General features: G+C 34.0%; 1 protein-coding gene across 1 annotated transcript; it reads right to left on the reverse strand.

Annotated features, from left to right (window-relative positions):
• Positions 1–2,444: 2,444 nt before the first annotated feature.
• Positions 2,445–11,071, reverse strand: LOC131151996 (uncharacterized). The gene is made up of 3 exons (XM_058103539.1): positions 10,877–11,071; positions 10,410–10,680; positions 2,445–3,152 (listed from the first exon to the last, which is right to left on the reverse strand). Exons 1-3 carry the CDS (start codon positions 10,976–10,978, stop codon positions 2,755–2,757), a joined length of 771 nt encoding a protein of 256 aa, XP_057959522.1. The 5' UTR covers positions 10,979–11,071; the 3' UTR covers positions 2,445–2,754.
• Between the last annotated feature and the right edge of the window lie 1,959 nt (positions 11,072–13,030).

The following is a 13,030-nucleotide window of genomic DNA, read 5'->3' on the forward strand; positions in this document are numbered from 1 at the left end:
GTTTTGACAAACTCCAATGAAGGTTCCTAGAATTTTTAAAATCTTAGGTGAGGTTTCTATTTTTTTACCAAACTTCAAAGGAGGTGAGTCTCTTTTACGTTAAAAAGTAGTACTAAAACTAATAATTGTGCTATCAAACTTAAGAAAATAGTCACAAACAATGATATTAAAATCATAAGTTTGATTCACTTGTGAAAAATAATTTTATTTGAATCTTCACTAATAATTAGTAAAAAATTTATTATTGAAAAGAAACCTAAAAAAAAAACGAGTGAATTTGTTTTTCATTAAAATACTGAGTTAAAATTTATTATTATAATATTTTTTGAAATTTAAACCTAACCTTTAGAAAGTTTTTTTAAAAAAGAAAAAAATTAAGCAGAGCCATGGCAAGTGTATTGCAAAAAAAAAACACCACAAAAAAAAAAACATAAAAAATTCTTTTATTTAATTTACCAATAAATCATAAAAGTCTAAAGTCACGAACATTTTTAACTCGTACATATTCACAAGGGTAAATGATGAAACTTCTCCTTTGTAAAAAAAAATTGTGAATAGCACCATATACTCGACGATCACGAGCCCACCCATGTTGCTAGTAGAGAGGAGACTTTCTATTTCCTCATTATATTTACCACATGGACTGCTAGTCATCACAACTTGTAATGAAAAGTATTACTCAACAATAAAGGGCAAAAGATATTCACCTTCCCTAAGATTTATTAAAAAGACTTTTCTTTTAAGGTTTTTAAAATCTCACAAACCTCTCTTCAAGTTTGAATCAATGACCACTCATATCCCCTCATGTATACTTTTTGTTTGTATTCAAACGGAAGTTTAAAATTTTTTTCTTTCAATTATGATCTTAATCAAGAGCTACTAGCTTTCTAAACATGATGTGTCTAACTTTTTTCCCCTTATTAATATAATACCTTCTAAATTTTTTTTTTTTTTCAATTATGGTCTCAAACAAGACTTGCTAGCTTCCTACACGTGTTAATTCCCCCCCCCCCCTCTTTTGTTCTTATTTACATAATGTTTTTTTAAATAAATTCTCCACATTTTGCCTTTAATTATATATTACCAACGTAGTATAATTTACCTTTAAAAATGTCTTCTCCTTTTTGTCTTTAATTACAAACTACAACATGATCCATTTGCTATTTAATTTTTCCCCCTTCTTTACCCTTATTAAGTTCATTTCACGTTGTGTACCTTTAAAGTAAAAGAGACTCTCTATCAAATGCAAATCAACTTTTAATTTTACATTCCTATTTAATTGAAAAAACAATTGACTTTCATTGCTACAATATTTAGGTACTTGCAAACTCATTTGTTTGAAGGGGTATAAGTGTCCATAGATTTAAATTTGAGGGGAGGTATGTGAGATTTGAAAAACCTCAAAGGAGGTCCTTATGTTTTTGGGAAACCTCCGGGAATCATTCAATATTTTCCATTATAAAAAATTGGGCAAAAGACACTAAGTTTTCCTGAAATTTGATAAAAGGACAATCACCTCTCCTGAAATTTTAAAAATGTCAAGGACCTCCTCCAAGATTTCAATAATCTCAAAGACCTTTCTTGAGGTTTGTTAAAAAGATATGTACGTCCTCATATATTTTACAAAAAGACAAGATTTTCAAGGGAAAGTTTAGACAAACTTCAAAGAAGGTTTATTACATTTTTGAAACTTAAAGAGAAATATGATGAAAAATAATGTTATTGACTCTTCACCGATAAATCACTTTTAAGTCTAAAATTATGAGCATTTTTAACCGTACATATTTTCACTTCAGTTAAACCAAAAGGAGAGGGAATCATATTGCAAAGGTAGAAGAAAAGAACGTGCTCTAGTCTTAACTGCCGATCCTCACAACTTGAAATGAAAATAATTATTAAATAATAAAATAATAATGCCAAACAGTATGGGCTCGTGACAGGAACTACTTGGATGAAACAGTGTTGAGCTCATCCAACCAATGGCCCAATCAAACCTAAGAAAATAGTATCAAACTACCATAGGCCCTGTTCACTTGCACAATTAATTTTATTAAATCTTTAAATAATTACAAAAAATTAAAAAAAAAATATTGCATTATTCTCTAATAATTAAAACTTATATATATATATATATATAAACAAAAGTTAGAAAGCATGTTTTTATTATTTTCCAAGTTCCCTCCATAAAAATAGGGTACAAAAAGAACTCTGCTTCACAACAAGACGGGCCCATAGCGTCTCTCTGCATAATATAACCAGTTCACCAGAGCTCTTGCGGAGCCCTCAAAACGGTCCTAACATTTCTCTCTCTCTTCCAAATTAAGTAACATCCCACTTAAAAAAAAACGAAAAAAAGTCATTCTGCCCAGAGGCAACGACTAGAGAGAGAGAGAGAGAGAGAGAGAGAGACTTAATTGTTAAACAAAAAATAGTAGCTGCAGAATGAATAAATCAGAGCTTGATGTTGAAATAGCAAATGCAGGATCTAAAAGTGCTCAGCTTTAATGCTGAGATTACAAGCCATTTCTAAACAAACAAAAAGGATTCCAACTGAATGAGGGCTGCAAGAAATCAACTTTGAAAACAGAAGAACCATGTCTACCCAAAAAATTTTTTAAAAAAATAAATGAGAGGAGTCACAAAAGATACGGGTAAATCTACAGAAAACACACAAGTTGTCGTCACACAGCTAAGTTGCTAATTGGATCAGGATGACGACAAGTCAGTCCGCTAATACTTCTCCTAAAATTTGGGCTAACAGATGACATTTTTTACCATTAAGAAAGTGAGCTGTACCGAATTGTTACGAGACCATGTGACAGAACTAAATGTACTTCCGAAAAACTGTGGAGTCCTACGCTGCAGCTGTTGCTGACAGTATTGTAAACCTTCGCCGCCGCCACCTCCCACCATTCCATTAAAATCCTCTGACTGCTCATTGCAACCATCCCTACTCATGTCCTCAATTTCCATCATTTCAACTTCTGTTGCTTCTGCTTCCTTCATCTCTGATGGACTGGTCGTAAGTTGCTCTACTCCAGCAGCTTCGGATGCAACCCATGGAATGATAGCCATGCTGTCGTTCATTTCTTCAGTTTTTTTGTCCTTCATTAAATTCATGGAATTCTGACTGCCAAGCCCAAAGATATGATCTATTGAGTGACAGAAGAGAAAGGAAATCCATAAGTTAATTGTCCAATTTCCATATTGAAAGAAGCTCAAATAAGCTAACTGATTTGACTAGACAAAATGAGGTATACAATGTTGAAAAGGTGGAAACATGTCACAGAAAGAATTCACAATGACAAAATTGAAACCAATAATAATAACAATAACAATAGTTTAGAAAACTAAAAGAGTTGAGAATGTGTGTACTTGACAATCAGAGCCATGTTAAACAGTCATATACCCATTCTGGTGAAAAAATTATTAATGTTGGCAGTTTTTGCTGCTTCAGGCTTCCTCACTTGACTAAAACCTCCGCCTCTTCCTTCTTCAATCATTCACTTCCCAATAAGCCAGTATGATTTTATCCTCATATTTTTACCAGCAGTTTATCCCATGTACTGAAAACAAGTAATCATGGATTAGTGACCATTCCATCAAATCCATAATGCTCATAGTTATCAAAATCATGATCTGGATTGGATTGATCCTACAATTGAGATGTACCCACGTGATCCAGAACTACACAGACTCAGGATCAAGTAAAATCAGAGAATTGCAAGTAGATCTTACTTGCAATTCAACTGATTCTGCTTAGTGAGTTGGACTGCCCCTTTCATTGTTCCTGGGCTTTAAATATGAGGCCAACGATGCATTTTTCTTGACCCAATTGATTTATGTTGCAGATGTGTTAGTGCATATGGCCCAAATCCTCTACAATAACGACAAAAGAGCTCCTGAATTTATTCACTTTACTCTGTATACAACCAACAGCAGCAGCTTGCTAAGAACTCTCATCTCTCTCAACAACACGAACAGAAAAAGGCCCAGCTTGCACTCTCGACAGCAGCAGTAGTTTTATTTTTCAGTTGTTGATTGATAAGCATAGTTGTTCTTGCTTATTCAGCTCTGGTCCTCTTGGGTCAACTTCTTGCAGAGTTCTTCATGTTCTATCAGCTTGGAGTCTTGGGTTCTTCTCATCTTTGATCAGTTCTGCTCTTGAGTTCGATCAGCTTGCAAATTTATCGTTCCCTAATGCAATCTTGCAAATGCAGAGAGCTCAAAATCAGACCTTCAACAACCAGAGAGAAGCTTTTGAGTCTGACTTTCTCTGATACTCTCTTGATTTCAACAAACAGCAGTACAGACTGCTCTGCTGATTACTGATTATCCGATTCTCTTCTTGTCTTTCCTGCTTCTTCTTATGGTCAGAGACTTGGAATTTGAGTTCTAGTATTTTGATGAGTGATGACTGATGAGTGATCATTCTAATATTACAGTGGCAGAGCAGAGAAGCTTTTTAGAACATTCCTAAAATGTGTTTTTAACTTCTCATACTTAGGGACCAAATATTTAGTCTTAAGAATCGTCATAAATTCCACATACATAAATTTTTAATATCTATTTTACATAGCAAGTAGAATCTTATGATCCGATCCTGCAGACCCCTCCAACAATCCTATCTCAGATCCTTATCTGACAACCTTGACCCTGCCACATGATTCTTCTCAAAGATCACCACTGACACAATTAAACTTTTGTTCACAAGATGATGATACTAAAAAGGAAAATATCAGTCACATCAATCTCATTTCGACAAACCGAACCTTTCCTGCATGGCAGCATCTCCACTCACAACCCTTTCCTTTCTGTTATCCACATCCTTATTCTCCCAAAATTCCCCCCCCTCTATATGAGAATCAAACACTTCTATCAACCGTCTCAAAGTCAACTCCCTGATCTCCATTCAAACCATCAGTGTCCCACCTCGAAAGATTTTTTTTTTGGGGGGGGGGGGGGGGGGGCGGCGGAGTGGTTGGTTTTTAAATAGCTGATCCAGATCCCAGAAGAGATTTCTGAATGGATCTCAAAAGCCATTTCTGATCTAACCTTAAAATTTACAGTCAAAAGCGAATTAATAACATTAACCTTCTATTGAAAAAACCTCACAAAATTCTTCCATAAAAGGATGCCAGATACCCAACACTTAGAAACAGTGCAACCACACACTAACAGTTAGAATCTATATACCAGCACTCCATAATTTCCTTAGTAAGGTCAAATAACATGATGTGCTCCATGCTAATGCCAATGTGAAGTTCAGTTGGCTCCTAAGGGAACCTTACCACACATCTAAAATAAATTCATACAAGACATCACAATTCGATCAAGGCATGTAAATGAAACCAGGTGGACAGATATGCTGTAATCATCTGTCCCCATGGGGGCAGATTTGGTTGGGATGGATTTTGTGATCCAGGGCAGATTCAGGCAACAAGTGGGGATTGTATTTTCCTGCCCTGGACCCACCCTGGCTCAAATGCTGCCATGCTTAACCTAGAACTCACCCCCAAATCCAGTAGATAAACACACACACACACACACACATATGAGTATGGGTGTAATATGCAACGCGCATGATGTATTCATGTATGCATTTTTATTTCAGATGTTGTACCTTCATGTATTTTTTTTCATTTTTATTTTATATTGTTCAATAAGTAAGGTTTATTTTACCAACACTAGAGGAAAATGAGGCACTTCTCAACCTGCAATTTTCCCACATTGTTCCTTTAGCGCCCTTCCACAACTTTAAAATTAAAATAAAATTATCAATTAATGGGTAATTAGTAAATTTATATTCCTTTAAAAAAAAAACCCACAACTCCCTATTATCCCCATAGCTCCCTAAAAACTCTGAATTTGTGTGCCAGCAGCTGGTACTACAGTAAGATTAATTAAATTATAAAAATATAACTTAGGTATTTTTTTCCCCCAAATATTATGTATTTTTAATACTTCTGGGGTGGTTGGCCCAGCAAGAGGCAAATTCCCTAATGAGCCGGGGATGGAGATAATATCTAAAATGCCCTCAGGTGAATTTGAGTTATGCCCCTCCTGCTCCAAATTAATGTCGTTTACATTCCTAACTCTCCAATCCAATCATGGTAGAATCTAGAAGGCTAGAACAGAAAGAACATTTTTGTACAAGCGGGATGTTGCAGGACAGCATTATGGAATTGCTGTCAAATGCCAGAAGAGAATGAATGTGAGAGACAGATAAAGAGAGAAGAGAGGAAGAAGAAGGAAGAAGGAAGAAGGAAGAAGGAAGAAGGAAGAGTGAGAGAGAGAGAGAGAGAGAGAGAGAGGCATTGGGACCTGCTTTAGATTAAAGGAAGAGAAAAGTAAAGTTGAGAGGGAGATAGGGAGGGTAAAAGGCATTGGGGCCCAATTTTAGCACTAGGCTATTGTATAGAAATGTTGAGTTTTTTTTTTGGTTTATAGAGTGTCCTTTACAATTGGAAATAAGCACATATTTATACCCTCCCCAAGTTAAACTCGGTTACAATAAGTCCCTTGGAAGTAGCCCCTTAACGCATAAATACTTAAGGTGCCTACGGTTTGACACTAAACCTAACATAAATATTCACTCCTTGAGTGTTGGTTTTTTAATGTGGTTGACTCTTGCATCCTTCATTATTTGTGCAATCCTTATTTGGGGATGTTCTTGGTCAATTCTTTGTGCAATCCATCATGAGGCGAAACATTTTTCCACGCACTTGAAATCTATACTAATCGCCTCAAAATCCCATAGCCCTTATCAGTCTAAATTACTGAACAAGGTGTATTTGCTAGTGAAGGAGGATTAGGCAATATATGCTTCTTTCGCACCCCACTATGGCAATTTTCCTCTAGTCGAATGAAGCTTGAACTTAGCCTCCCGAAGCCTAGCTAGGGAAGAAAGGGTATCTCACCGAAGATGCGTGCCTGAGGTCTGGCCTAGAATTCCTTCAAGACCAATACTATCAAGTAGGGATGTTCAAGAACTAGCAAGGTTGGAGTCTGTGGCTAATGCCATTGGTGTAAGGATGAACTCTTCATCCTTGCTTATTGCCCAATAGTACAATGTTGCACAGGAAAATAAGGTCAAACAATTAGAGATCCAAAATCACCTCAAGGCTTTGAGATGCAATAATTTTGAGTCCTCAGCTTAACACTATGATGCTGCACTGGAAAAAATGACGAAGGGATTAGAGATCTAGAATCACCTTGATTTTCAATCAAACATGAGGGAAAAAGCTCTTGGTTGGTTTCATGATAGCTTTTTTTCAAGAGAATCAAGAGATGTTGCAACAAGATGTAATAAAGTTTCTTAAAGAATTCCATAGAAACGCAGTGGTGGTAATAGTGTGAACTCCATTTTCTTAACTCTTATTAAAAAAAAAAAGGAGAGACCATCAAAGGTGAGGGATTTTCACGCCCATTAGCTTGGTCTCCAGCCATTAAAAGATCCTGTCTAAAGACTTATCTAAGAGGCTGAGAGGTTTCGGGAGAGACGGTGACCACAACTTGATCTGCCTTCATTGAAGATTAACAAATCTTGGACCATTGGATACTATTTTGGTGGCCAATAAGGTAGTAAAGGATGTGACAAGAGGCTGAGAGGTTTCGAGAGAGACGGTGACCACAACTTGATCTGCCTTCATTGAAGATTAACAAATCTTGGACCATTGGATACTATTTTGGTGGCCAATAAGGTAGTAAAGGATGTGACAACAAGGGGCAAAGGGGGGCTAATATTTAAGCTGGACTTCAAGAAAGCTTATGATATGGTGAACTAGGTTTTATGGGTAACGTGATTATTAGGAAAGGATTTGGGGTTTGTAGAGGAGATGGATACGAGCGTGTCCTCCGTTGCTGTCAATGGGTAGCCCGGAGAGTGGTTTAGACTTTAGAGCTTCTCAAGGGCTTCAGTAGGGGAGGACATTATCTCCACTTTTGTTCACCCTAGTGGCAGATGCCCTCGAGTAGGATGCTCTCACATGACAGGACTTGGGGGTGATTATGGGCCTACTTGTTGGCAGGGAGAGGTGGACATGTGTCATCTCCAATTTGCCTATGATGTTTTGAAAGGCAATTATCTTGTAAAATATCTTTGAAATGGTTTTGCAATTAAAGGCCAATATGCCCAAGAGTGTGGTGCATGAACGTTGGTAACAAGGAGTACGAAGGGTGGAGGCCATGGAGGGTTGCACTATTGTGGAATGCTAGTGATGCCCCTATCCCATCTATCAATGCCCATTTTGACTAGGCTTACTTAGAACTCTCTCCTCCTATTTTGCAAATTGTGGGTTTCGTTTCTATATTTTGGTGGCCTGAGGGCCTTTTTGTCATTGGGTGGTAAAATTGCAAAATATCCCTAGTCTCCAACAGAGTCACCAAGTTTTCGATTCCAGTTTTCATCCGAATGCGACATGGTGAGGATTAGGATGAAAGAATGAGATTAAGATAAAAGCGTAGTCGCACTTCATCTTTGGGGAAGAGAGAAAACGAAGAAAATCCTAATGTTAATCTACTAGCAAAGAGAGGGGTTCAAGAGTCTACTTATGCATAAGGAAGGTGTCAAGCACCTTATGACATCCAAATCCGTTCTAGGAGCAGTTGCCGTCATTAATTGGATGTTTACCTAAACAAAAAAGAAAATCAAAAGGAGATCAAAGAAAAATGGAAAGAAGGAAGGTTTAACTTGTATGCCCAAACCAAACACTAATAATGGCGTGATTTCAAGTTGGAAGGGACAGCCCTTAGGCTATACTATAAAGCCATAAGGCCTTGAAAAGGAAATAAAATTGAGAGGAGGGAAAGAGGGGGTGTTTCTCTTGAACTCCCAAACTAGACACCAATAATGGTGTGGTTTTGGGATAGAGGAGATTGCTCATAAGGCGTTTATTTTAAAGTCGTAAGACGTTTAAAAGGGAAAAAATTTTTAAAAAAAATGAGGCCTTAGAATCCCTAATTTCAAATTTTGAAATAACAAAGAGTGAAAGTCATCAATTGATTTTTTGGAAAAAGGATGGGTTTGGAAAGAATCGAGTTTGAATATCAACATTCAAAAAGGAAAGTTTTTGAAAATATTGGATTTGCTTACTGATTTGAACAAGGCTATGATTTTGAAAGAACAATGAAGCTTTTGGAAAAGAACAAAAGGCATCATCATCGGTCAAAAAATAAAAGGCAAATTGGAAAAAAACACACACACACACACACACACAATTGCTTAAAAATTAATTTTTTTTTAAAAAAAAACAACTTTGATTTTCCAAGCATGTTTTGGAACTTTTTAATTTCTAGAGATATTGGGGTTTTGGCAAGAGCAAGACGGGAGAAGTGTTCTGGTATAGTGCAGTTTTTGCTACTTTGTGGGCCTTATGGATTGAAAAGAATTCGAAAGCCTTTAATGGTTGCATAAGCTCTGCAGGTATGTTGAGGGATAGAGTAGTGCTTTTGACTCCTCTTTGGGCCCATTCCTTCAGGTTTTTTGGGAGTTTGCCACTGCCCATCTTGTTAGGGAATGACATGCAACACCTTTGTAATTTTTTGGTTCTTTGCATTTTGTTCTTCCGCAGACATGTTGGTCTCCCTTTACTATACTTTGGTTTGTCATTTCTATAATCTTCATTCTTATTAAGAAAGATTTTCAAAGACAGTATTTATGCTAATTTAAGAAAATATTTAATTTTTTTAGCAGCTATGTTTTTCTTCTACTAAACTATCTTGTTTTCAATCATTTTATGAGGTTAAAATGGAAAAATCAAACAAATCTAGAGGTCAATTTCCAAAAGACTGCAAATAATTGAACATTCAAATTCAAAGATAGGTTCAAGTTATCTGTAGTTCACAGCATCTAAAAGTACATTTGAGCTTTCAGAACTTAACACTTAATTTTGTCAACCTACCCACTAAAACAACAACATGAAAGCCCATCCCTCCTTTCCATTTTTTCCCTTAAAAAGTGCGGAAAATGATCAAGGAAATTAAAAGGCAATATTGATGACCATTGAAAGTCCAACGTTAATTTTTAGCAAACACTCTAAATGTGAAAAGAATACCATCAAAACTCAAACTTTTAAATAGAAAACACTAAAGAAAAAAAGATAGAGAACATTCAAATTTGAGAAAGCAATTTGAAATGATTAATTAATATGATATAGCTACTAAAATTGTGGGAAGAAAGTGCACATGATCCTGTGCATTGGCAGAAAAGGATTCAGGTAGTGGACTCCGCCTAATGGGTAAGGCTTGGTTTGATATTGTTATACAGCTACTAAAATTCACATTAAAAATGCAAGGAGGTAAAACAATCATGTGTTAACTGCATCAACGTATCAGAATACTGACGACATAACCAAAACCCCGAATGCAATCAATGCATAAAACCAGATCACGTGTTATTTCAATCTTACCTTTTAAACCTGGAATCAAGTCGGACCTCAGTACAACAGAAAAAGGTGGCGAACTTGGATTTTTAAATAATGGAGTGCTCGCAGGATTATAGAGAACAAGAGCCGTCTCCTCCGTATTATAACATGAAGGCAATGCATCTGCCGCCGATGCATTTGGTTGCACCACACTACTAGAAAGGAGTTCTTCCCGTGGCAACACCGGTCCTTTCTGATATACGAGAGGATCTCCAGCTTCCCGCTCTCCTTGGGTAATTGGAGGGAAGTGACCATCCTTGAATTCAAAAAACCCTATATGTTAAAAAAAAATTCAGAAGAGGTGATAACGAACATCACCTAGTCTGAAAAAAAAAAATTGCATATAGTTGATCAACCGAGAGAGAGAGAGAGAGGTGTGGAATGGTCGATGAACTATAGAGAAATAGATTATAAATAAAAGAGCAGATTGAGACACCGACGAATTCACATACCAGTATCCTGATTTTTGCAGGAGGAGAAGACAAAGAAAAATCTGAGATGTCCTCGTGAATTTGATCAACTGGAATTTCATCTTCCTTGCGCTTCATTCTCATTCAATCACTCTCTTCTCTCTAGGGATTCGGTAGTTCCCTCGCTTTCCTTTCGGCTCCTTTTCACTTAAATTTTTCACCTGATCTTTGAGGGTTGGATTTTTTTTTTAATCAAAAAAGTTATTACAAAGAATTAATTAAATTTAATAAGTTTAAATGCTATATAACATTATCATATTTCAAGATATAGTTAATATATTATAATAAAACTTATAAATAATCATTCTACATTAAAATTTTTAATTAATATTTTATGAACATTTTTTAGAAATTAATTAATACTTGTGTTCATAGCATTTTAATTGAAAATTTTTTATAAATAGAAATTAATTGAGATTTTTAATTGACAATTTAATTAATGATTTTTGATTACCATGTTAAATATTATCTAATTAAGCAACATTTTTTAATTAATATTTACTAATAATATTTGTACTTTAAATTTTCAATTAACATTTAAAATTAAAATTATAAATATTACCTATTTATCAAATTTAAATTATTTGATTAAATTTTTGTGATTGGTATTTGTAATTAACATCTAAGCATCTTATAATTAGCAAATTGGTTAATGATTAAGTTAATTAATATTTTTAATTGACTTTTAAAAATGTTTTCTATTAAAAAAGAATTAATTTGTTAATTTTTTATTAAATTATTAATTAAAATTTCTAATTAATACTTATAATTAATATTTAGTGCTTTATAATTCACAAATTTATTAATTTTATGTGAACTTAACATTTTTGTATTTACATTTTTAATGTTTTACATTAAATAAAACAATACATGATTATTATCTTCTAGTACTATTAATTTATATTTATAATATTGTTAGTTTAATATAATTTTAATTAGTTATTAATTCTTAATTAATAAAATACATGTCATGTCCATAAGTTGTTTAAATTCATAAGTTGATAATTGCATATGAATAATAGTTAAAGTTGTGGGAAGTAATTGTTGATTGCTTCTAAAAAAATTAATTATTTTTTAAAAAAATAAATATGAAAAATTATTTTTTAAATTAGTTATTAGGGTACAAGATAAGCGTTATTAGGATGCAAGTCATGCGTTTTTTTTTTTCTATTATTACATAGGAACTCCAGCCACCAAGGGGTCCTTTGGACCCCTTGGTGCGGCACCAAACCTATGGATCGGCGTCCTTCGCCCTCAAGTCTCACTAATCAAGGCAAAGTCTGGATGCGGACACTACTTACGTGCATCAGTTGGACATTCGGCCAACCCGACCCCCGGAACACATCTCCATTACCATCTACGGTCTCCGCTGGTTCACATTCACAGAGAAGGCAAGTCATGTGTTTTCTTTATATGTTAATTGTTCCAAACAAGAGTAAACCCCCATATGATAGCACTTAAAAAAAAATGATTATAACACTTATCACTTAAAATAAATACTCTTACAAAAGAAAAAAAGTGATAAACATTTATTGCAAATAATGTTTTTCCAAGGAATTTTTTTCAAAACTGTTTAAGTGAATTTTAGAAACAATTTAAGATAACTTTTTCATTACTTATAAGTGACACAATTTATAAATGGGACCAATTTTGTAAATATAAGAAAATTTAGTAACTATTTTATAATTTTAAAAAATACATTATAAGGTAATCATATACTGTGTTATTATGTATTACAATATATAAATTATTAATGAAACATAATTCAATTTTAGAATAAATAAGAAAAATAATCTATTAACTTAAATTAATATTAAAAATTAAAACTATTAAACTAATTAATAATGTTATTTCAACATAAATTAATAAGATAATCATGTTATAAATATAAATTAACAAGATTATTGTTAATCAAAAAAATAATAATTACATTATTTTTACTTAATAAAATATTCAAATATTAATTTCAAATAACAATTAGCATAATTATTAATTATTATTTTTCAATTAAAAGTCAACCATATATTATTTTATTATGAATTATAACCTATTAATTATAGTTTTGATTTTACTTTATACAGCGTAGGGTAATATATGTATAAATTGTATTTTAAGTTATAGGATATAGTGGGTTTT

The sequence above is a fragment of the Malania oleifera genome, chromosome 3, assembly GCF_029873635.1.
Source record: "Malania oleifera isolate guangnan ecotype guangnan chromosome 3, ASM2987363v1, whole genome shotgun sequence".
In the NCBI taxonomy this organism is placed as follows: domain Eukaryota; kingdom Viridiplantae; phylum Streptophyta; class Magnoliopsida; order Santalales; family Ximeniaceae; genus Malania; species Malania oleifera.

What these genes read in the sequence shown, in the direction of transcription:
- LOC131151996 (XM_058103539.1), bottom strand. Translation starts at nt 10,978, where the DNA reads ATGAGAATGAAGCGCAAGGAAGATGAAATTCCAGTTGATCAAATTCAC. An exon ending in CTGCAAAAATCAGGATACTG is followed by an intron (nt 10,681 to 10,876) that starts GTATGTGAATTC and finishes TTTGAATTCAAG; the next exon opens with GATGGTCACTTCCCTCCAAT. An exon ending in CTTGATTCCAGGTTTAAAAG is followed by an intron (nt 3,153 to 10,409) that starts GTAAGATTGAAA and finishes GTCACTCAATAG; the next exon opens with ATCATATCTTTGGGCTTGGC.